At 51.1% G+C, this 25,246-nt stretch overlaps 1 protein-coding gene across 1 annotated transcript in view; it reads right to left on the bottom strand.

Annotated features, from left to right (window-relative positions):
• Positions 1-4,205: 4,205 nt before the first annotated feature.
• The window catches only part of LOC123248679 (NADH-cytochrome b5 reductase 3), a 31,090-nt gene continuing 10,049 nt past the window's right edge, over positions 4,206-25,246 (bottom strand). Inside the window, exons 2-9 of the mRNA XM_044677526.1 lie at positions 23,348-23,479; positions 19,074-19,146; positions 17,936-18,042; positions 15,776-15,905; positions 7,680-7,763; positions 7,084-7,169; positions 4,944-5,043; positions 4,206-4,497 (exon numbers count right to left, since the gene is read on the bottom strand). Of these exons, the coding sequence (XP_044533461.1) occupies positions 4,325-4,497; positions 4,944-5,043; positions 7,084-7,169; positions 7,680-7,763; positions 15,776-15,905; positions 17,936-18,042; positions 19,074-19,146; positions 23,348-23,479 (885 nt within the window). The 3' untranslated portion in view covers positions 4,206-4,324. The remainder of the gene's footprint in view (positions 4,498-4,943; positions 5,044-7,083; positions 7,170-7,679; positions 7,764-15,775; positions 15,906-17,935; positions 18,043-19,073; positions 19,147-23,347; positions 23,480-25,246) is intronic.

Raw genomic sequence — 25,246 nt, 5'->3', positions numbered from 1 at the left:
TACCCCCCCTTTTCGGGAACCAAAAAGCAGAATGACCTTATCCGACTTTTCCTAGCGGAGTCCTTCTTCGACAGGAAACCTTCCCGGGGGACAAGATTAGGGGGAGGGGCTGAGCTCGGAAGAGCGAAACAACCCATTAGGTACTAGGCGGGTATGGTAGTGAGCTCCCCAGGTCTTTTCAAACCCTGCCTTCCAACTTAGAATCAGTACTGTGGATTGGTTCCAGGCAGAAGAGCAGTAAAGGATGGGTGATGGGGATTAAGTGACTTGCCCAGGGTCACCCGGCTAGGAAGTACCCGAGGGCAAATCTGAGCCCAGGACCTCTGGTCTCTAGGCCTGAGCCGCCGAGGCCACATTCCCGCAGGCCGGAGAGGGCCCTGGGAGGGTTGGAACGCCGGGATTTGGGGATTCTCCCGAACAGAGGGCGTTAACGTTCATCGGTCCACACCCGCGGGCTGGCCGGAAGCCGGTAGTAACGGTTTCTGGTCGCTAGGGGGAGGAGGCGCGCCGCAGAAGCTGCCGAGGGTTGCTTTTCTGAAGACGGATCAGACCCAGCAGCTCTGGGGCCCTTTCCCCTTCGCAAAGCACCCTGGGGGGAATTCTCGGAGGCCTGGAGGGAGAATCGAGTTTTCCTCCAGACTCCAGATACTTTGTTTTTAAGTAGCCGTGTGACCTTAGACAGGTCCCGTGCCGCGGCTCTCCCTCCCTGCGGATTCTTAGGAATGAAGGGCAAGCGCCCCGCCAGCTCTCTGCCACACGGTGGTCAATCCAAGCTGTGTTCCCTCCAGGCCAGGGCAGCCGAGGCCCTCTCCCCCATGACCCCCTGGGTCAGCCCAAGCAAGCCCCGCCATTCCCGCACCTCCGTTCTCTCATCGGAAATTCCCGCCTTTGAACTAGGTGGTTGTAAAAGCCCTGCTAGCCCTCGCCAACCCACAAGCCGGGGGACCCTGGCAGGGCACCTTGCTTGCCTCAGTTTCCCCTTTGTAAAATGAGCTGGAGGAGGAAATGGCAACCCCCCCCCCCCCAGTGTCTGTCCAGAAAACCCCCGACAGGGTCAGGAAGGGTCTGACACGCCTGACCCCTGACGAGCTCCGGGCCTGAGCCAGGGAGCCCCCCCAGAGGCCGGCCCCCTTGCCAGCCCCGAGGGAAGGCAGCCTCCTCCTCCCCAGGCCCTCGGGACTCGGGGATTCTTTGGCGACCAGGAAAATGGAAACTTGGTGCGCTGAAAGGAGGCAGAAAATCGCACTGAGGTCCAAAAAGGGGGAACAGAGCTCAGGAGTCGATGACCCCCGGCTGGGTCCTGGGACCCCAGATTCAGTGCGCTCTCCAGGGGGAACACCTGGCTCAGAGCCTGGCAACAGGAGGCGCCTAATAAATGCTTACTGACGGAATTTGGGGAGGAAGGGGGGTTGGCTTACTCCCCCTCTGAGGTTCCCTCCAGCTCCAACATCCACCCATCCAGCCTTCCAGCCTTCTGTCTGTCCATCTGTCTGTCTGTCCGGCCATCCACAAGCATTTCGTGGCTAGACTCTGGGACTAGCAGAGCCAGGCATCGCCCCTGGGCCACACGGAGCTCCCCCGGAAGCCTCAAACATCTCCAGGGCTCGGGGCCTCGTGTGTGGGCTCACCTCCTCCCTGGCTCGGGCTGGGCCGCTGCTGCACCGTGGGGTCTGCTGGGCAGCTGGACCACGAGACCAGCCCATCCCGGAAGAGGTCGGGCCCCCTCCTACCCCGCCATTCGTTTCCCTCCTCAAATGTCCCGCCAGCGGGGGTGGCTGTCTTTGGGGCGGCTGCCCGTGTTTCTGGGTGTCGTCCTCCTCCCGGAGCCCAGGGCAGGGCGAGTGTTGAGCGAGCACCCCTGACTGGACCCCCTGGACGAGCTGATTCAGCTGGGAAGGGGGGAGCCCAGGGCTGTTTCCTTCTAGAAAGGATCGAACTGCAGGTGGGCCAAATATATATAGTTTTAAGCCCTTCCCTTCGGCCTTAGAATCAACACTGTATATTCTCTCCAAGGCAGAAGAGTGGCAAGGGCTGGGCAAGGGGGGGGGTCAAGTGACTTGCCCAGGGTCACCCAGCTAGGGAGGTCCCATTCAAACCCAGAACCTCCCGTCTTCAGGCCTGGCTCTCACTGCACTGAGCCACCTTGCTGCCCCCTCGTATGTTTTGAATACAAGAACCCCCTAGAAGTAGAGGAGGTGCCATCCCAGGGGGTATTTCCTCACCTTCACCCCACCTCCTGCCTTGGGGCCACTCCTTCAGCCCTGCAGAAGCCTCGTGGGGTACCAGGGGGCCCTTGAAGGAGTCCCAGTGACACACTCTCTCATTCACCCCTTGACCAAGCTGCAGAATGGGCAGCTCTTCTCCCACTCCAAAAGCCATCCTCCAGGGCAGAGCTGGGGGCTCCAGCCTCTACTGGCAAAGGCTTCCCACTGGCCCCTGGGGCAGCCCTCCTCGTTAGCCCCTTCCCCTGCCCTGCGCAGCCTCCATTCCTGGACAAAGAAGCTGGGCCGGAGCAGGATACCATTGAGCAAAGTTTTATTTGTTCTATTTTCTGCACAAAAGAAAGTGTCGCCTGAAAGCAAGCCACTACTGGAGGGAAAAGGGCAAAGGCAGAGGTGGCACACCCTGACCAGGCCTGCCCGCTGCCCAGGGAGCCCCTGGGGGCCGGGCAGAGCCAGGGTGTGGAGAGGCACGTCTGTGGGAGCAAACCCTGGGAGCGCCCACGTCATCTTCCCTCCATGGGCCTTTCCGGCCAAAAGCTCTGCCCCGCTGGCCGCCTTCAAGGCACCACCCGATGGCGGGCAGGCTGCTCCAGAAAGGGACCGGACGTGGCCCTCCCCCTTCTCTGGCCCCTTCTCATCGCCAGGATGCACCGGCCACCCCCACCTCCTCAGCTCTCTGCCCAGCCTGGCCAAATGACCTACCCTGTCCCTCTGATCCCAGGGACGATACACTATTTGCAAAGCAACAGGAAGGGGAAAGGAGCCACCGAGCAGGGGCAGGACGCCCGACAAAGAAAAGCCCCACATCGGGACGGCCAGGGGTTCGAGCGGCCGGCCTCTCACAATAAGACACAAGGAAAGGGCCATCGTCCAGCCTGGGGGGGCCCAGTTTGGTGCCAGGAGCTTCTCTTCCTTCTCAAGGAAGGTGAGACACACCTGGGGTGAAGGAACACTTTGGAATCCGGCTTCCTCTGCAGTCTGCCGGCAGAAGGGGCAGGTGGCCGGGTGTGCCAACAGAGGCCCCTGCAGTGCCCCTCCGCCCCTGCCTCAACCCCGCCAACCCTCTTTCCTCTCACACACACTGTCGTCCCCTCATTTCCGGCCCAATCCCCGCCGTGGCCCCGGGAGTCTTTGCGTTTCTCTCCCGAGGTAGAGGAGCAAACCAGATGGGCCCAAAGTGCCGGAGGCGATGGAGGCCTTGAGAGCGAGCCGCCTCCCTGGCATCCGAGATTGTGGAGACTCCCAGAAGGGCCCAGGGCAGGGCCGCGCTCCGTGCTGGCATCCCAGGCGTCCATGGGCCCTGCTGCCTGGCACCCCTGGAGGAGGGAGGGCCTGTCCAGGGGGCCTGGCTCCGTCTTGCCCCTGCCCGACACCCTTCGTGACTCCAAAGCTGCCCCAGGCTGGGGGAGGGTTCGGGAGCCCACCGGCTAAGCCTGTACCTACAGGCCCGGCTCAAGCCCAAGCCAGGCACGCTCTGCAGAGGGTCCTGCCTGGATAACGGCCCCGAGGGAGCACCGACCCACTGAAGCCGGAGCCGCCTCCCCTGGAGAGGCCCTTTCTCGCATGGGAGCTGGATTTATTGGAGAAGAAAAAATAAAATTGAAAAACAAAACCAAAAAGTTCCCAAATTCAGGAGGAAACAACAATGGACTTTTTCAGGAACACAGTGACCCAGGACGAGATGGCCACAGTGCCCGGGCGTGGCGGGCATGACCACCCCCGGGGAACGGTCATCTTGGGCAGAGACACTGAGCTGAGCCAGCGAGGGAGGGGAGATGAGCCCACCTGCTTTATTGGGGGGACGAGGGGGGCTGCCAGCCTAGAGACCTATGGTTGGGTGTTGCCCCCAGTCCTGATGTGTGCCCAGGGGTGTGTGTGTGAGACCTTGTTCAGGGGTGTGAGTGTGGGTGTGTGTGTGTGTGAGTGTGTGTGTGTGTGTGTGTGAGACCTTGTTCAGGGGTGTGAGTGTGGGTGTGTGTGTGAGTGTGTGTGTGTGTGTGTGTGTCACCTTGTTCAGGGGTGTGAGTGTGGGTGTGGGTGTGTGTCCTTGTTCCCGCCAACCAGCCCCCTGCCCTGCCAGCCTCCCCAGGTCACCGTCCCCCCTAAAAGGAGAAGCGCAGGTCCTTGGGGTACCCCACTTTGTCCAGGTTGGGGATGCAGGCGTACTGGATCATGGGAGGGGGCCCACACATGAGGATCAGGGGTTCGGCTTCCGGGGGAGGCATGTGCTCCCTGATCATGTCCTCGTTCACAAACCCTTGGCTGTAGTCCCAGTCTGGAGAGTCGAGGGAGGGGGAGGAAACGTAGAAATTATTCGAGGCGGGTCCAGGTGGGAAAAATGTCCTCAATTCCTCTCTTCCTCCCCAACCCCACCGGTGGACATCTTTCCCATCCCTCGAGGCCCAGCTGCAGTGAACCACATCCTCCCTGAGGCCTTCCCTGATGTCCCACCACGCTGAAGGGAAGGAGCCGGTGTCCTGGCCTTGGAGACACCCACAGGACTCGGGGCCCTGCTGGGATCCCCCTTGGGGCCGTGTACAAGTTGCTGACACCAAGTGAGCCCCCTTGAGCTGCCCAGAGCCTCTGCCTGAGGGTGCCCAGGGAAGAGGACCGCACCATGCTGGGACAGCTCTGACCCCTGGGAAATCTGGCCTCAGGGAACCCCCCCCCTCTCGCCCCCTTCGAGCTCGCCCCTCCGGCACATCCCCCTCCTCCCCTCACCTTCCGGGGCTTTGTCCACAGTGAACCAGAGCTTGAACCTGGCCGAGTGCTGGGTCCTCAGCTCCTCCAGCTCCGACCGAAGCAGGATGTCCTTCTCTGTCTGCGGGAGGGTCAGAGACACGGGACACTCAGCTCTGGGCCTGCTGGATGTCTGAGAATGGGGGCGGGGGGCCGAGTTCTCCCTCCTTGGGACACCCCCACCGTCCTGAGCCCACAGGTAAAACTGCCGCTTCCTGGCGGCTGCGAGGAGAGCTCTGCCAGCCCCGAAGGATATACTAATCTATTCTCAGCCCACAGGGAGGACCTGGCAAGGCTGGGATTCTCTCCCTCCAGATCCACCTCCCCTCCTACACGCAGCACTGCCCAGGGCCGTGGGGAGCCTGGCAGCTGAGGCCGGGTCTGGTCCCGGGGCCTGCCCAGATGCTGCCTGGCTGACGGTCTGTCCATCCAAGGGCCCGGCGGTCCCCAAGCGTTCTTTGGGGCACCTGACCCATATTCCCCGTGGTCTAGTGGGCTTTCTCCGTCACCTCCAGGGTGGAAGCCCAGAATCCCAGAGTGGGGAAGTGAACCCCGAGGCATCTACTCCAATGCAAACCTGGGCAGAAATCTCCTCAGCGAGGTGCCAACAAGCGGTCCATTTCTTGCCTGAAGCCCTGCGCCGATGGGCAACTCACTACCGCCAGACACCCCCCCCCCCCCCAGCGAGCATATTTTTCCCCGACAGTGCAGCCTGGGGCTGGCTCGCCTGCATGCCCTTATTTCCCCATCACCTCCCCACCGGCGGGAGCTCCTGCCTCTTCCTGTTCTTTGTGTCTCCTGCACTCAGCTCAGTGCCTGGCACGCCGCAGGCCCTAATTAATGCTTGCTGACCAGCTGGCTTACAAACCTGCACTTCCGCCATGAGTCGGTCCCTACCCAGAAGCATTCCAACCCTCCCACTTTACAGAGAAGGAAACTGAGGCCCAGAATGGTTACAAAATCGTCACACACAGCCCGCTAGGGTCAGAGGGAGATCTGAAGGAAGCCCAACAATGTTTGGGCCACTCTGCCTCGATTCTCCTCTTGGGACTGGACAGCTTCTGCCATCCCCTCAAACTCTGATCTTCCCCCCTGCAGCCGTGCCCCACGAAGGAAGAAGCCCCTTGGGAGGTTAGCTCCTGCCCCCAAGCCAAGCCTCCAAAGGAGAACCTTCCTGAGGCAGAAGACTAGGCTGGGCTCCCTCCAAGGCTTCCCTTCCCCCTGGAGGCACCATGAGTCCACGGTCTTGTGGGGGCATCCCCAACAGCCCCCCAGACTGAGGGCTTGGCCTAAAGAGAGGAGCCTGCAGTCAGGCCTTGAGGGGAGTCTGGCTCTGCCAGGAACCAGAGAAACCCTCAGAGTGTGCTGGAGAGAAGCAAAAGCCCCAAACCCAAGATCCATCATGGGTCACAGGAGCGGCTGTCCCTGGCCCAGACCTGCGCTGGGAGCCAGCCTGGGACAACGAGGTAGAGCGAGGGAAGATGACAGGAAGACGACCCTCCAACCCCAAGACCACAGGCTGGGTCCAAGAGTAAAAGCCACCAGGGCCCTTCAGAACCATCTAGGCCGGCCCCATGTACAGAAGGGGGAAACCGAGGCCCGAGGGGCAGAAGCCTTCGAGAGGATCACAGAGCTAGAACGAGAGTCCCTTAATCTCCAGGAGCCGGTTTCCTCATCTGTAAAATAGAGACCAGGAGCCTCAACCCCAAACCATGGGAGAGCAGCTGGGCAGGACCCTGGTCTCGGGCCTGAGCCTCGTGGAGGCAGTCACGGAGTTGTTGGAAAGGAGGAAGGAACTCGGTGAACTCAGATGCACCAGAGACTCCCAGGAGGGCGTCCTTGACTTGTCTCCCCCCAAGCATGTACCCAGCACCAGGCCCTGTGCGGGACATCCCCAGACTGCCCTCAGGAAGCCCCATTCCTGGGGGTGAGGAGACTGCAATGTGCAGAGGAGTAAATCTGAGGCTGTTTTAGGAGAAAGGAGGAACCTCTCGGAAGTCTCAGAGGAGTCTCTGGGGCAGAGGAGAGGCCCAAACCTGGGCATGGGGCTTGCCCACATTGGTGCATCCTGTGCCCTCAGGGATAAGCCCCCCTGGGGAGCGGGGGGGGGGCCGGGACCAACCTGATTGGCAAAGAGTAGGTGGCAGACAGTGTGGTCCTCAGGGTCCTTCATGATGGCTCGGATTATCTGCAGCATCGGGGTGATGCCTGGGAGAAAACCAGTGTGGGTGAGGGGATGGGGCAAGTGTGTGAGTGACAGCGGGGGGTGTGCTGGGCTGTGGATGTGGGGGGCTGTGGCTTTGGGGAGCCCGAGGGAGGCAGTTATAAGTGGACCCCGAGGGCCTGTGTGAAACTGCTCTGGGGCAGTTGGCTCTCAGGTGAGCTGCCCCTGGCCCAGGTATGGGGCCCTCTGGGCAAGCAGCAGAGGAAACAGCTGAGGGCTGGGGCACAAGACTTCCTCCTTGCCCTTTGCTTTTAATGCCCTCGCTCAGTTTCCCCTGTTCTTCCTTTCTCGGGATGCTTTTTGCTTTCCACAATCGGGGGGCTCTAGCCTCTTCCTGGGAAGCTGGCGGCCATTTAGCTCACAAGGATTACTTATCTCAACTGCCAGGATGAGCAAGCCAGGATGGCAGCTGGGGGAGGGGGATCCCTAGGAAGCCTGAGACAGTTGGGGGGTGGAACAGAGGCCCCCAGGCCCATAGCTTCCTCCTCACCTACCTGTCCCTCCTGCGATCATGCCCACCGACTTTACTGTCTTGATAGCAGGCTCTGACTTCTTGTCTGGACGGATGGCAAACTTCCCTGGAAGACAGACCCGTTATATGAAACCAAGGGAGGCCGTGACAGCATGGGAAAGAGAGGCAGCACAGGAACTCACGAAACATCTGGAGAGCCAGTGATTGCGACAGAGAGCCTGTAGTCCAACCGTCTCATTTAACACCTAGAGAAGGGAAAGGACTTGCCCAGGGTCACCCCGCTAGTAAGAAAGGGGCACAAGGATGACAAATTCAGGCTCATTCAGCTTTATCTCAGATGAAGTACTGGGCAGAAAGCCCTTAATCATTACTATGGGCATCTATAAGGAAAAAGAGGGTCTTAATTCTTTTCTTTATTTACAATTTATTTAATTAATCTTTGTTGAATTAACAACTGAGCTTTTCCGAATACAAAAACAAGAGGAACTAAAGGTGGCATCATTATAATGGTCAAGATGAATGACCTTGAAAAGGAGATGAAAAAAAGGCCCTTAAGGACAAGCACAAGGGGAAGCTAGGTGGCTCAGTGGATAGAGACGGGAGGTCCTGGGTTCAAATCTGACCTCAGACACTCAACCCCCTCTGCCTGGTCCTTATGGCTCTTCTGCCTTAGAATCTAAGATGGAAAGGAAGGGCTTAAAAAAAAAAAAAGATGACAAGCATCGGCCAGGTGGGATTTGCAAAAGGAAGGCAGGGGCTGCTTCCATATTGGGAAAACTACAAAGAGAACCGTCCGTGTTAAAAACAAAAATAAAAAATCACATGATTCTATCAGCAGCTGCAGAGAAAACTTTCCCCAAGCTAGCACACCCATTCCTCTGCAGAAACCCCAGAAACCATAGGCGTGACGGTGTCTGTCCTTGATAGGAGAAGAGGATCTATCTAAAAACAGTAAGAGCCTGTCTTGTCTACCAGGGGGATAAGCTCGAGGCTTCCCCAGGAAGCTCAGGGCTAAATAAGGATGCCCACCGCCCCCCACCAGCCAACTAGCAAGAAGACAGGACAAAGAAAGCAAGGGAATGAGCAGGAGAGAAGAGGAAAGGAAACGACTGTGTTTATGCTACTGATACAATGATGAAGAGGTCGCTTAGAGAAGCCCAGAGCGCTAGCTACAAAACCAACTGACACAAGAACAGCTTCAACAAAGTTGCGGGATGTAACGGAAACCCACAGAAACCATCCACCTTTCTGTGTATTGATTGCCACTAAGATCCAGCAAGAAGAAACAGAATGGGAAATCCCATTGAAAATAACTATAGAAAAGAGAAAATATTTGGAATTCTGCCTTCTGAGACAAACACAGGGACGATAGGAACACAATTATAAAACGCTCTACAGTGATAGATCATTGAAGAAATATCCGTGGCTTTAGGAGACGCGATGGATAGAATGGTGAGCCTAGAATCAGGAAGACTCCTCTTCCTGGGTTCAAATCTGGCCCCAGACACTTACTAGCTGGATGACCCTGGGCAAGTCACTTCACCCTGTTTGCCCCAGTTTCTTCATCTGTAAAATGAACTAGAGAAGGTAATGGCAAGCTACTCTAATATCTTTACCAAGAAAACCCCAAAGGGGGTCACAAAGAGTCAGAAATGACTGAAAAATGACTGAAAAATAACTGAACAACAAAGAAGGTTAAGTCGAGATAATAAAAATGACATATTACCCTAAATTCTTATTCCAATAAATACTTGTAGCAATCAGCAGTTCAGGGGTTAGGCTTTTATACTTTACAGAGCTAATAAAAAGATAACAATACTCATCTGGAGGAACAAAAATTCAAGAATCTTAAAGGAATGAATGAAAAAAGTGGGAAGGAAGGAGGCCTAGCAGTACAGAATCACAAACTATTTTGGTGAGGGGGGCAGAGTCAAGATGGAGGTTTAGGAGCCCCTAAAGCCCAAAGCTCTCCAACAATCCTTCCAAACCAATATTTATATCACACTTCAAAGAATGCTCCCAGCAAGGAGCGGGACTCTCTGCACAAAATCCAACCAGAAAAAGTCACCAGACTCTCCTGCTGAAAACATCTTGAAAGGTAGCCACAGTGTGTCTATTTTCATGGGAAAAGGGAGAGAGAGGCTGGCTAAATACCCTTCCCCACCCAGCACTGAGACCTGCAGTAAGACCAGGCTGACTGCATAAGCCCTGGGCAGAGACTGCAGCTGTGAGGGTTTGCCTCTGACCCACCACTCATGGTCCAGGGCTCTGATAATGACTGGTAGAGAGGAACTGGGGGTGGGGTGGGGATGGGGGACACCTGGCCAGACACCACGGGCCCCCTAGCTACAGTGAAAAATTTGCCCCAGGGAGGGCCAACTCAGCAGGTTAGCTTAACCAGCTGAATCCAGTATACCAGCAGAAGACTGAGAAAAGAGAAGATTCAGTCTCAGGACATAACAGCTCAAACCCTCTGACTCAGTAAATGAACAGAGGGGCAAATTTATAGTCCAGAGGGAGAGGGAAAAAAAAGTAAATGAGTAAACAAGAGGAAAAAAAGCTACAATTGAAAGCTTCTATGGGAGAAAGGACCAAAGAACAGAACCAATGGATGAAGAAGAGATCTGGGAAACAATCAAGCAAAGCCTCAAAAAAAAACCCCAGGGAATTGGATGCAGGCTATGGAGGAGCTCAAAAAGAAATTTAAAAATCAAATAGGCTCTGGGAAAGGAAAGATTTTAAAACCAAGCAAGAGTTAGAGAAAATTACAAAGTGTAAAATAAATAATTTTGATTATATTAAATTAAAAAGCTTTTGTACAGACAAAAACAATGCAAACAAAATCAGAAGGGAAACAACAAATTGAGAAAAAATTTCTATAATAAAAAACTCTGACAGGGGTCTAATTACTCAAATATACAAGGAGATAAATCAATTATATAAAAAATCAAGCCATTCCCCAATCGATAAATGGGCAAGAGACATGAATAGGCAATTTTCAGGTAAAGAAATCAAAAGTATCAATAAGCACATGAGAAAGTGTTCTAAATCTCTAATAATTAGAGAAATGCAAGTCAAAACAACGTTGAAGTATCGCCTCACACCCAGCAGACTGGCTAAAATGAGAGAAGGGGAGAGTAATGAATGTTGGAGGGGATGTGGCCAAATTGGGACATTAATGCATTGCTGGTGGAGTTGTGAACTGATCCAACCATTCTGGATGGCAATTTGGAACTATGCTCAAAGGGCTATAAAAGACTGCCTGCCCTTTGATCCAGCCATACCATTGCTGGGTTTGTACCCCAAAGAGATCACAGATAAACAGACTTGTACAAAAATATTTATAGCTGCGCTCTTTGTGGTGGCAAAAAACTGGAAAAGGAGGGTCTGCCCTTCAATTGGGGAATGGCTGAACAAATTGTGGTATATGCTGGTGATGGAATACTATTGTGCTAAAAGGAATAACAAACTGGAGGAATTCCATGTGAACTGGAAAGCCTCCAGGAATTGATGCAGAGTGAAAGGAGCAGAGCCAGAAGAACATTGTACACAGAGACCAATAACTGTGGTAAAATGGAATGTAAGGGACTTCTGTACTAGCAGCAATGCAATGACTGGACATTTCTGAGGGACTTATGGTAAAGAACACTACCCACATTCAGAGGAAGAACTGCAGGAGTGGAAACACAGAAAAAAAGCAACTGCTTGAACACATGTGGTGCGAGGCAGACATGATTGGGGATGTAGACTCGAAACTACCACTCCAATGCAACTATGAACAATTTGGAAATAGGTCTTGATCAGTGACACATATTAAAACCAGTGGAAATGCACATCGGCTATGGGGGGGGGGGGCGGAACTCGGGGGGGTGAAGGGGAAAGTAAGAGCATGAATCATGTAACCATGTTAAATTTTCTAAAAAATAAAAATTATTAAATAAAATAAAATAAATAAAAATCAAATAAGACAGGTTGAAGAAAAATGCAAAAAGGAAAATAGCCTAAAAAGCAAAATAGGGTCATCTAGAAACAGAGGCACAGGCATTGAAAGCCAGAAATGACCTGCTGGAAAATGACACAAAAAATTTCAAAGGAAAGAATGACTTTAAAGAAAGAATGGACCAAAAGGAAAAGGAATATAAAAAGGTTGTGGAAGAAATTCAATCTTTAAAAATTAGAATTGGGCAATTAGAAGCTAATGACTTCACGAGACACCAAGACATATTAAAACAAAATCAAAATCACGAAAACATTGAAGATAATGAGACATCTCATTGAGAAAACAACTGATCTGGAAAACAGAACCAGGAGAGACAATTTAATGATTATTGGATTACCCCAAAATAAAGCCTAGACATCATACTATAGGAAATTATCCAAGAAAACTGCCCTGAAATTCTTGAACATGAGGGTAAAAAAGAGATAGAAAGAATCCACAGATCACCTCCAGCATTAAACCCCCAATTGACATTTCCCAGGAATGTTATACCCAAGCTCAAACTATCCGGGAAAACACAATCCTAAGAACAATCTGGTACTGCCTAAATAGAAGAGCCAATCAGTGGAATAGATCAGGTAAGAAACACGCAGAAACACAAGAGTTCAATAACTTAGTAGATAAACCCAAAGATCCCAGTTATTCAGTGAAAAATTCACTATTCTACAAAAACTGTTGGGAAAATTGGAAAGTCATCTGGCAGAAACTAGGTCTAGACTAAATTTCACACTGTATGCCAAGGTAAGTTCCCGCTGGGTACATTACTTGGACATAAAGGGTGACATAAACAAATGAGACTACCACAAAGAAATTACCTGTTAGATATGTGGCTGGGGAGGGGTTCATGACCAGGCAAAAGACAGAGATGATGAGAATTGGTAAAATGGACAATTTTGATTACCTAATATTAAAAAGGTTTTGAATAAACAAAACCAATGCAGCTAAAATTAGAAGATATGAAGGCAAATGGGGAAAATATTAACAGCAAGTTTCTCTGAAAAAAGATGTAATTTCTAAGATATATATTGGGAAGTCATTCAGATTTATAAGAATAAGAACAATTTATAGTGGTACCTCGACATATGAGTTTACTTAGTTTCATGGCCAAGTTCGTAACTCAGTTTGCTCATATGTCAAATTGAATTTCCCCCATTCAAATTATTGGAAATGCAATTAATCAGTTCCAGCCCCCAAAAAACACATGAAATTTTTGTTTTATGTGCTTTTAAATATGAAGATGTACTTTATAAATAACAAATAAATATATTTATAAATGATAAGAAAAAGAATGCGAAAAAATAAATTGCTTATGCAATGTTATTTACCTTCAAGGTCAATCAAAAATGCTGACGAAGGTTTTCATTTTGTGCACTATCGCTTAATATAACTTACTCTCTCCACACGTAAAACTACATTTAAATGCAAAATTAGCTTTACACATTACTTATGATATGTAACTTTATTGCTAAACTTAATTGCTATTTTTTAACTTTACTTATCATCATTTTTTTCATTGAATTTTGGCTGTTTTGCCATACATACTCTTTGATTTCACTTAGAGGCTGTTTCAACAAAAACCTTTCCATGGGAATTTGTTTCTTCCTCCCTTTCAGAACACTTTGATAATGTGTGAAACAAGTGCCCTTACACGGCTCCAAAGCACAACCTGTTGCAGTTTTTTCTGGGTGTATCTTTTCAATAAACTGTTTAATTTTTCCCCAAATCCTCAATATTTCCTTAATCTTGCTTGTACTGATTACCTCATCCACCTTGGGCTCCTCCCACCAGCCAAAGCTAGTGATTCAAATATACTCTCATGACTTAAAGCAAAAAATCTTGATCGTGACTGCTCATATCTCAAATTGCTTGTGACTTAAGGTGCTCGTGTACCAAGGTACCACTGCATTTAAAGAACCCTAGAGTATCAACTATAAAACTAACTGAAGTGGGCAGCTAGGTGGCTCAGTGGTTGAAGAGCCAGGACTGGAGTTGGGAAATCCTGGGTTCAATCTGGCCTCAGATACTTCCTAGCTTCCTAGTCACTTAAGCCCACTTGGCCTAGCTCTTATCACTCTTTTGCCTTGGTGTATCAATTTTTAGACAGACAGTAAGGGTTGCTTTAAAAAAAAGTAATTGATGGAAAATGAGGGGATTCCCTTTGATTGGGGCTGAACACATTGTGGTATCTGCCAGTGATGGAGGCACTATTGTGCTCAAAGGAATAATGAACTAGAGGAATTCCATGTGAACTGATGCAGAGTGAAAGGAGCAGAACCAGGAGAACGTTGTGCACAGAGATGGATACAATGTGGTAAAATTGAACATACTGGACTTCACTACTAGCAGCAATGGACAACTCTGAGGGACTTAGGAGAAAGAACACTATCCATATCCAGAGGAAGAATTATGGGAGGAGAAACAGTGAAGAAAAACAACTGCTTGATTACATAGGTCGATGGGGATATGATTGGGGATGTAGACTCTAAATGACCACCCTAGTGCAAATATTAATAATATAGAAATAATTCTTGATCAATGACACAGAAAAACCCAGTGGAATTGCTCATTGGCTATGGGGAGGGTTGGGGGGGAGGGAAGGGAAAGAACATGAATCATATAACCATGGAAAAATATTCCAAATCAATTAATTAAATAAAAATTAAAAAAAAACTAATTGAAATAACTTCAGCAAAATTATACAACATAAAATAAAGCCCTAGATATCATCAGCATTTCTGTATATTACCCACAAAATCTTGTGGAAGAGGTCAAAGGATAAGAACAGGAAGTTTTCAAGGGAAGAAACCCAACCTATCACTAGTCATGTAAAAAAAAAATGATTTAAAATAACTAGTAATTCGGGAAGGGTAAATTACCATAACTGAGGTTATATGTCAACCCTTCAAATTGTCATAGTTGGCCAAAAAAAAAAAGGAACCTAAAAAATGCTGATGGGGCTGTAGGAAAATGAAGATATTCGTCCAATGTTAGTGGAGTTGTAAACTGGTCCAGCCATTCTGGAAAGCAATTTGGACCCAGGCCCAAAATGCCATTAAACTGTTTCTGACCTAGGGAGAATACCACTACTAGGTCTACCTCTACTCCAAAAAGATCAACACAAGAGGAAAAGGACATGTTTGTACAGATAGCAGTGCTTTCTGTGGTGGAAAAAAAAACTGGGGAGATGGATGAACAAGTTGTGGAACAGGAATGTGATGGAATATCCTGGTGCTAGAAGAGATAATACAGAAAGTGGTTTCAGAAAAACCTGCAAAGATTTCTCTGAACTGATGCGAAGGGAAGTGAGCAGGACCAGAAGAACAATTTATGCAACAACTAGGATAAACAAGGACTCTGAAAAACGTAATAGCTCTGATAAACCCAAGGGCCGATGACAGATCGAGGCATGGTTTTTTTGGGGACGTGGCCCATGAGGAAATTTGTTTTGGCTGCACCATACAGATTTGTAATAAGGAAGTTTGTTTGTTTTTTGTTTCCTCAGTGACAAGGTTGGGTAGACAGGCCAATGAGGGGAGCTTCACTTGAAAAATAATATTAAAATATTAATATTTTATATTATTAAATTTTTGGTTTTTATTTTATTCTTAATTAATTATATATTATATATTAAAGGGATTGAGAAGGGAGCAAACATGGAGAATATCTATAATAATAGACATTAAATTATTAGTTTATTAAATTGTTATTAATATTAAAATAATATTTAAAATATGAGAAAAAGAAAATATCTTCCCTCCCATCTTTGTGGAATTGGAGGATTCTGGGTGTGGAACACTGTCTATTGGGTCACATTCAATCCCCCTGTGGGTAAGTTCTAGTTAACTGCCTGGTTTTTCTTTTGCTTTTTTTCATTCTCTATTACAGTAAAAGGTGATGTAAAAGCAAATGATGGGGAACAGCTAGATGGCTCAGTGGATAGAGCCAGGCCTGGAGTCAGGGGGAACTGGGTTCCAATCTGGCCTCAGATACTTCCTAGCTGGGTGACCCTGAGCAAGTCACTTAATTCCAGTCGCCTACCCATCGCCCTTCTGTGCTAGAGTTGTCATCAGGACAGAAAGGAAGAGTTTTAAAAAAGAGAGTAAAAATGGAAGCCACCTCACCTTTGCCATGGTAGACCAGCAGTCCACTGGGGCCTCTGAAGTCAATGGTATCATCAATTTTCAGACTCTCCAGGTACTGAGACATCTTCCCGCCAGCAGGAAACTTGGGGTGAGTGTCTTTGAAGTAAATCTAGGAAACAACCCCGCCACGCACACCACGTTAAGTCAGACTCCGCAGCCAGCAGCCCCCGTGGTCTGGGCCAGCCCTTGGCAAAGTTCTTCCAGCCCCTCCTCCTAGAAGACCCCCTGGCTGCCCCGGGCCTCCCACCAAGGCCAGTCCTCAGGCATCAGCCCTTAGCCTCATTCTCCCTCCCCAGCGGCTGCCTGTGTCATTCCCCCGGCCTTGGCCCTCCGTTAGCTGCCCTGTTGGAGAGCAACTTGACCGCCTGAGAAATAGTAACGTGGAAAGGACTGATGATGATTTGCTCGATCCTAGCTCATGGAATGTCAGCACTGGGAGGGACCTTGGAGCCTGCCTGGGGCAAACATCCTCATCTTACAGGTGGGCAAACTGAGATACAGAGTGGGGAAAGTGACTTCCCAAGGTCACACGGGCAGGAAGAGACAGCGGTGGAAGCTGAACTCCGGTCTCTTACCTAGAGAGCTGATGCTCTCCCCATTGTCCTACCCAGCTCCCCAGAGAAGAGGGTGACTTACTCGAGGCCACACAGCCACATGAAAGTCCCCAAAGACGCTTGTGTCTAAAATGCTAAGTCCCCAAAGAAGTGATACCTCAAGATGGAATTCCAGGCCCTTTGTCGGGATGGTTGGGGAACAAGGGAGAGGGGGAAGAAGAAAGAGAGCCCTGAATCGAAGGGTCTCTCTGAGACTTGGCGCGAATCCCAGCGTCGCCCTTTCCTTGCCATCATTGGTAAGTCACTTCTCCTAAGACTCTTTCCCCTAATCTATAACATCAGAGCACTGGACGAGCTGGTCTCCGAGGTCCCTTCCAGTCCTGAGTCCTGCGGTTCTAGGAAAGGGTCTTCAGGGTCGGGGGGTGCCAGGAAGGGTCCTTGCTTGGGCCTCCCGTCCATTGGGCTCCCAGCACTTTCTCCAGCATCCAGCAATTCGTGCCCCTTCGTGGGTACCTCCCCAAACATGCACACGCCAGTGCCCAGTGGCCTGAGATGACACCACCCGGAGGCAGAATCTCTACAGGACTTGAGGAGGCCCAGCCTCACCACTCCTTCTGCTCCTCCTCCACACACATCGTCCCCTAGGGGCAACGTAAATCTGTCTGAACCCATTCCTCCATGATTAACTTACTCATAGGCCACCCCCCTGACTCCCCAGCCCAGCGGTTCTTCAGCCAGATCTGTCTCTGAACAGTGAATAGTCTCCATCGTCTGCTCCCTTCTCCTTGATCCCTTTAACAAAAGTCCCATCCCACTCTTCAGCTCCCTGCCTCTCCCACTGTCCCCTCTGCCATGCCCACCCCATTGGGAACTTCTTCTCTGCTGGACCTTCCTCTCAGCCCTGCCCACCTCCCCTGGCTCTCCCCAGGCGTCTGTCCTGAGCCCTCTTCTCTCCTCCCTCGGTGCCCTTCACTTGGTGGCCTCACGGCTCTGATGGCTTTCCTGGCTGTCTGACTGGATGATCTTCAAGCCTCCCTCTCTGGCCCTCGCTTCTCTCCTGATCTTGTGGCTCCATCCTAAACACGAAGGCCAGCAGGCACCTCACACTCAACATGTCCCAAACTGGCCTCATTATCTCACTCCCCAGCCAAGCCCGCCCGTCTCCCTGGTTCTCCTCTTACGATCAAGGGCACCACCACCGCCTGGTCCTCCAGGCTCAGCCTCCGTTTTATTCGGAGCCCAAAGATCCAGATTTCACCTTTGGAATCTCTCCGCACCTCCTGGCCAACATGAAGCCTCCCCAAGGCTTGGACGGGCCACGGCCAAGGCAGCGGACTGGGGAGGAGGGAAGGAAGCCAGGACCTGGGTCCTTATAAACTCCGAAGATTACCAGAGGTGTGGACGGCTGGATCTCATTCACTACAAATTAAACACGGGGCTCTAGCCCGATGATGGAAAGAAAGAAGTGATGAATGACAACTCCTTGACGGCCCAGAGGACATAAATGCTCAGGCCTCCGGACGATGCCAGTGCATGCCAGCGGCTGCCCACCAAGGGTGGCACCCTTGGCAAAGATGGGGCTCACCTTAATGACCAGATCCACGAAGCCTTTGTCATCGTCGCTGGAGACCGGAGTGTAGGGCCGGATGACCAGGTTCCCATCGATCCGGGCGGAGAGGTAAATGTGCTGACCTGGAGGGGAATGGAGCAAAGGATCAGGCTGGCACTGTCTGGGGCAGGGCTTCTGCCCTTGTCCGTGTGGTGGCTGCCAAAGCCTGGGGAGCTCCTCTCAGAAGGAAGTTGGGAAATTTGTTGTTGCTGTCATCCAGTCGCGTCTGACTCTCGGTGGCCCCCTTTGGGGCTTTCTTGGCAGAGATGTCGGAGCGGTTTGCCACGTTGGGAAACGCATAGAATCAGATCCCGTGGTGGCAGGGAAATCAATTCAGTTGGGAACCAGAAGAGGGAGACGAGTTTGAGGAGTCCAGAGTAAGAAGCCCTGACAGAGGAGGAGGAGGAGGAGGGAGAGGAGGAGGGAGAGGAGAGGAGAGGGGAGGAGGGAGGAGGTTCATCCGCAGACCCAGCAGTCGTAGTCCAAAGGTTGACATTGGGTAATCAGGGTCCTTGAACTCGGGTACAACATGGGACATTCGTCCTGAGCCTTCAGACTCTGGCTCCGGGAGCTCCCTCTTGCTACATTTCTGCAGGTGCCCATTTGATTTGTGATTACGTTTAGGCTAAAAATAAGTTACAGTCTTAGAAATGCACTGGCAGCCTCGGTGTGACTGCCACGCCTCAGGGTCTCTTCCCCTTGCTGGGTCTCCCTGTCTGGGCTGTCCACTCCATTTGCCTTCTCTTTCTTATTCCCGATTACCAAGGATGGAAGTGGAGAAGGGGCCGGGAAAGGACACGGGTCTGTTTGGCCATTCCCAGCTGTCCATGCAGGGGACGCACATATGTCTGTGTAGACACACAAACAAATGTCCACCATACACCTGAGGGAGAGCCCTGAAAACGAAGAGAAAAGGAAGGCAGGCGGGTTTGGGAGCGGGAGACGCCACGGCTCTTCTAGAGAACCCGACAGGACCCAACAGGCCACAAAGAAAGCTCTCTGAGCAGAAAGCAGAGAGGGAGGCTCTAAGTGGGCTAACTTCAAACCCTGGGAGCTCCCAGAAGACCCTATCTCTGCCCCCCACCCCCATCCCAAGGCCAGGGGCAGGACTCACCAATGGGGAGGCCAAGCACGTGGTGGGGAGATGGGAGAGCAAATCGGAACCTCCGTGTGTCATGGCTGATATTCTAGAAGGAAAAAAATTGCTCTAATTACTAGAGAGGCAGGAAGTCTAGAGAAGTGGCCTTACACTAGCCAGGCAGACTCGAGTTCAAGTGGACCCTCTGACCCAGGCTGGGTGGGAGATCCTGGGGCAAGTTAATGTTCCAGGCCATCCAGAGTAGAGGAAGCTCCCTGGCCCCAGCCCCAGCCCCTCATTTCTGTAGCTTCTCAAGGCACTTTCTTCCCCACAACCCTTAGGTATGTGGCAGAGATGGAGCACAAGGGAAACTTCATCCATGATGAAACTCAAGCTAGGAGGCCGAATGAACCTCAGGGCAGGATTCCCACCCAGATATTCAGCCTCCAAGTTCAGAATCTCTCCTGTACAGCATACAGCCTCCCTGGAAAGGTCTGGGAATGTGAAGAGGTCTTGGGGCTGCCCAGCTTCCTTTATCAGCCAGGTGGGAATGCCTGTGGGTCCATCCAACTCTCGCTCACAAACTCCCTCTTCCAGGAAGCGCTTGGGGTAGCAGAGAGAGCCTGCCTGGGGCTTGCACTCAGGACTCGGGTTTGAATGCTGTCCTAGTCCTTAGACACCTACTAGCTCCATGGCCTTGGGCAAATTGCCTTTGCAGGTCTCAGCCTCCTTCTCTGGAAAATGAGGGGGTGAGAGCCCTTCCAGCCCTAGGAACCTCCTTGCCCCCCAACACTACTTCCTTTACCCTGACTGCTGCCTCCCCTCCACCCCTCGAGTCCCCCCACATTCACAAGAAGCTCAGGAACCATCAGACACCGAGAATGGGGCACAGAATCTCAAAACCGGGAGAGACCTCACCAGGGGCCAACTATGGCAGCCTGGGAATCCTTCCGAGGACAACCCCAATGAGTCCGCTTGAAAGCCTTCTGGTCACGGCGAGGTCCCTGGTTCCTCCCCAAAGGGGGCAGTACAGAAGGGACCAGGATCCCGTGAGAGGGACGCTCCCTTCTGAGGCTCTTAAATGCAGCCTCCGCTAACAGAGTTTCTTCCCTCCTTTTGGGGTTCTTCTTGCTGTGTCCCTGTTTTTCCACGGCTGAACTGCCATTATTCAACGACAGAGGCCAGCTGGGCTGAAGCAGGGGGAGAAGCTCTCCCTGTCAGACCTGTGATGGCTCCATCACCCATCAGCTCCTGGTGGAGCCTGGGGAGGAAAGGAAAAGCCTGAGGAAGGGCCAGAGCCATGTGTAGAAAGTGGCCCGAAGCAGAGCCCCCAGCCCCAAAGGCTGGAAGCCTGCATTAGCAGCAGGTGAAGAGCCAAGAACAGAGAAGGCTGGGGCGGGGGGGGGGGGGGGAGAAGGGGGACGGGGAGGCCTAGAGGTGTCCGTGTTACTTTGTGACTCCAGGAGCTAACTCGACTATATTCCTCCAAACAAGAGGTTTGTGGGGAAAAGCTGAGACCCCAAAAGACCCCATTCTCCTCACACAGGAGGTGGGGAATGAGATGTGTTGGGGAGAGCAACATAACAGGGTTCTGATTCAATCAGGTTGTTCAGTTGTGTCTGATTCTTTAGGACCCCAGTGGGGTTTTTTGTTGCTTTTGGGGGCGGTTATTTTTAATTATTTATTTTAAAAGATTTTCCTGCCTCATTTTCTCTCCCTCCCCTCTTCCAGAGCTGACAAGCAATTCCACTGGCATATTATTCATTTTTATAACAGAGTAACCTTTTAAAAACCAAAACCTCAAATCCTAAACCCATATAGACAAGTGATAAATCAGTGGTTCCCAAAGTGGGTGCCACCACCCCCTGGTAGGTGCTGCAGCGATCCAGGAGGGCAGTGATGGCCACAGGTGCATTTAGCTTTCCTATTAATTGCTATTAAAATTTTTAAAAATTAATTTCCAGGGGGCGAAGTAATATTTTTTCTGGAAAGGGGGATGGGAGGCCAAAAAAGTTTGGGAACTCCTGTGATAAATCATGTTTTCTTCTGGGTTCTGCTCCCACAGTTCTTTCTCTGGATGTGAAGAGCTTCTTTCTCCTAAGTTCCTCAGGATTGTCCTGGGTCATTACGTTGTTACTAGTAGCAAAGTCAGTTACATTCCATCGTGCTACAATGTATCAATGTTCTCCTGGTTCTGCTCCTTTCACTCTGTATCAGTTCATGGAGGTCTTTCCAGTTCGCAAAGAAATCAAGCAGTTCATCATTCCTTATAGCACAATAGTATTCCATCGTCATTTACCACAATTTGTTCAGCCATTCCTCAATGAAGGGACACCTCCTCGGTTTCTAATTTTTTGCCACCACAAAGAGCATGGCTATAAATGTTTTTATACAACCCTTCTTTATTATCTCTTTGGGGTGCAAACCCAGCAGTGATAGGGCTGGATCACAGGGCAGGCGGTCTTTTAAAGTCCTTTGGGCAAAGCTCTAAATTGCCTTCCAGAATGGTCGGATCCATTCACAACTCCACCAGCAATGCATTAGTGTCCCAATTTTGCCACATCCCCTCCGACACATCATTTTCCTTTGTTGCCATATTGGCCAGTCTGCTAGGCGTGAGGTACTTCAGAGTTGTTTTTATTTGCATTTCTCTAATCAGGAGGGATTTAGAAGACTTTTTCACGTGATTATTGATAGCTTTGATTTCTTCATCTGAAAATTGCCTAGTCATGTCCCTTGACCATTTGTCAAATGGGGAATGGCTTGATTTCTTGACATTTGACTTAGTTCCTTATAAATTTGAGAAATTAGACCTTTGTTAGAGATTTTTGTTATGAAGATTTTTTTCCCACTGGGGGTTTTCTTGGCAGCTACTGGAGAGGTCTGCCATTTCCTTCTCCAGCTCCTTTTACATATAAGGAAACTAAAGCAGGCAGAGTTACTTTAACTTGCCCAGGGTCAGCCAGCTGGTAAGTGTCTGAGGCCACATTTGAATTCAAGTCTTCTTGATTTCAGGCCCTGCAACCTAGCTGCCCTAATTCTATCATATTCCTGCTCAAAAACAAACAGTAGCTCCCCATTGTCCTAATGAACCAACCCTCCAAATTCCAGGAATTCTGTACTCTGGTCTCAAATTTCCCTTTCTAGCCTCAGCTCCTGCCACTGAGCTCTGCCCTTACTATCTGGGTGATGTGGCTCTAGAGGTGGTGGGCCTCAGTTTCCTCATCTGTATAATGAAGCGGTTGGTCCAGGGGCTTCTGGGACCCTTTTCATATCTAGCCCCAAGATCAGATCATGAGTGATCTTGGATAAGTCATTGCCCTAATCTGGCATCGTGTGTGTGTGTGTGTGTGTGTGTGTGTGTGTGTGTGTGTGTGTGTGTGTGTGTGTGTGAGATAGAGCACTAGACCTATAGCCACAGAGCCGAGTTCAAATCCTGCTGAAGTCACTGAATATCTCTCAGTTGTTTTTTTCAACTGTAAAATGACAGGGTTTGGGGAGCTATTCTCCACTGGCTCGAAACAAAGACCAAGAAGCCCTGAGGCTTCTCGTCCTGCCAAGTGCTGCCTCCTCCCTCTGACACCTTCATACTCGACAGAACAATCATCCCAGGACACAAGTGCCTCCCTCCCATGTCCATAGTCTGGAGCTAGGACTATGGAACCACAGGCAGGAGCGCAGGGGCGGGAGGGAGGGACAGCCCTGTCAGAAAAGAGAAGAAAGGGACCACCCAATGCCAGGACCAGGAGTGGCCTTAGAAGAGGGGGTGTCAGGGCCAAAGAAATAATACAGAGACGAGTTGCTTTGCCAACCATCAAAGTGCCATAAGAACAGGGGAACAAGAAGAGAGCCATGTAGATGTCATTAGTGTTCCTCTAAGGGCCATTATGATGAGCTCAGAGGGAGGCCGGGGGGGGGGGTGAACCCAGCCCCACCCTGGCCATCTTGTTTCTTTACAGGCCGCACAGAGGGGCCTGGGCTGCTGCTAACCCAGCTGGTGCCGGGCCCGGGGGACGACAGTTGGAAACTGAAGAGTGCTCTTGCTCTGTGCAGTAAAAGCTTCTCTGATTCTTCGAAGCCCTCAGCGGCCCAACCCACAGCCTGTCATGGAGGGTGGGAGCTCCTTGGCCCTCAGGAGGGCCACGGGGTGGGAACTGGCTACGGGCCTCGAGAGCTGGGAACCAGAGGCTGAGGGACATGACCCCCCCCCAAGAAGGGTGAGTTTGAAGGGGATCCATCCCTTGGACTTTGTGGCCTCATTGAGGCCAGGGCTCTGGGGCACCCCTACCCGCCCCGGCCCTAGCACTCACCTCTTTGTCGATCAGCCTCAATGGGTATTTCACCTCGGGGTTCTCGAGGGTGATGGGGAGAGCCGGCTTCCCAAAAAGCTTCATGAAAAGGCTGTAAATGAACCAGACCGGGGAGAGCACAAAGCTGCCCAACTGAAAGGAAGAGGGAAAAGAGAGTCACGTAGGACCCCCTGGCACCTGGGAAGGGGAGAGAGCGGACGGAGGCTATGCACTGGATGTGGCTGGGGAAACTTGGCCTTGAGGAGACCCTTCCCCAGCAGCCTCAGAGGGACACAGTTTCCAGGGAGGCCAGTTCCTCCAACCCCCAATCCTAGACTCAGACCTGGAAGGGACCTGAAAGGCTGATGGGAAAACTATTTTCCAGATGACAGAGCCAAGACCAGAGGAGAAGAAAGGACTTGTCCAAGGTCCTGCAGATGGTGGCGGCCTCGTGGATTAGAAAGGTCCAAAAGGAGAGCAGTGAGAAGCCCCCATCAGCTCAAGGACTCGGGCATCCCCAGGCACACTCACCTCTGGACTGTTACTCCCCACTTTGCCCCTAAACCCACGAACTTTCCAAGCCTTGAATAAATGTCAAGGATTCTTTTCCTGCCCCCCAACACATACCCCCTTTTTAAATTCGGGGGGGTGGGCCAGGGGCTCGGGAAGCGTCAGCGATGTGAAAACAAGAGATGGAAAGAAAAATATTCAGGCAAACCGTCAGAGGTTACTGTGGCTCTGAAGGAGGGCTGCAGCTTATAAAGCCCTGGGGGGAGCAGAGAGAGTGCCAGATGGAGGCAGGGACACCTGGGTCCTGCCTCTGACACTCACCAGCACCGGGACCAAGCAAGACCCTGAAATTCTCCCAGTCTCAGCTTCCTCTTTCATAAGGTAGGTCAAATGAGACCGTGGAGGCCATGGCCACGGGGACTCCTGAAGCAAAGCCTACAGCTGCCATATTGTTATCTGCCTCCTCCTGTGCACAGAGGCTACGGTGCCAGGCTTAGAGTCAGGAGATCTGAGTTCAAATCTGGCCTCAGACATTTCCTAGCTGTGTGACCCTAGACAAGTCATTGAATGCTCTCTGCCAGTTTCCTCATCTGTAAAATGAGCTGGAGAAGGAAAAGGCTGACCACTGTCTTTGCCAAGAAAACCCCAAATGGGGCCATGAAGGACAGGGCATGGCTGAACAATAACAACCCCTTCCTCCTCGCCCACCCCCTCCTCTTCCTTAGCACGGACGCTTCAGGTCAAGATCTTCAGCCCCATCTTCCTGAGAAGAAAACAGAAACACGGGGATTTGACCAGGGTCCCTGGGCTATAAGGTTACATCTGCAGGCCCAGCTTCCCAACTCTGTCCATTAGACCACACTACCTTAGGGGTCGACATTTTAAAAAACATCTCTTTTTTTAAACTCCAACTTTCCATCTTAGAATCAATCCAGTGTATCATGCCCGGGGTCACACAGCTAGGAAGGGGCTGAGGCCAGATTTGAACCCAGAACCTCTCCTCTCTAATCTGGGTTCTCTTCCAGTGACCCACCCTAAAAACTACTTTTTATAAGTCTGGGGTGGGAATGGGAGAGCTGGTTCTGTCTAACTAGCAACAGCTGGGACTTTCTTCTTTCTTTTAGACAGGCGGAAGAGGAGGCAAATTTTTGTGAACTGAAAATACTTATGTTAAAAAAGAGAAAGAAAGAGAGACAGAGAGGCAGAGACAGAGACAGAGAGAGAGAAAGAGAGAGACAGGGAGACAGAGACAGAGAGAGAGAGAGAGAGAGAGAGAGGGAGACAGAGACAGAGAGAGAGAGAGAGAGAGAGAGGGAGACAGAGACAGAGAGAGAGAAAGAGAGAGACAGGGAGACAGAGACAGAGAGAGAGAGAGAGAGAGAGAGAGGGAGACAGAGACAGAGAGAGAGA

Source organism: Gracilinanus agilis, chromosome 5, assembly GCF_016433145.1.
Source record: "Gracilinanus agilis isolate LMUSP501 chromosome 5, AgileGrace, whole genome shotgun sequence".
Lineage (NCBI taxonomy): Eukaryota > Metazoa > Chordata > Mammalia > Didelphimorphia > Didelphidae > Gracilinanus > Gracilinanus agilis.
The sequence above is the reverse complement of the archived record's forward strand: the minus strand, read 5'-3'. Positions and strand labels throughout refer to the sequence as shown.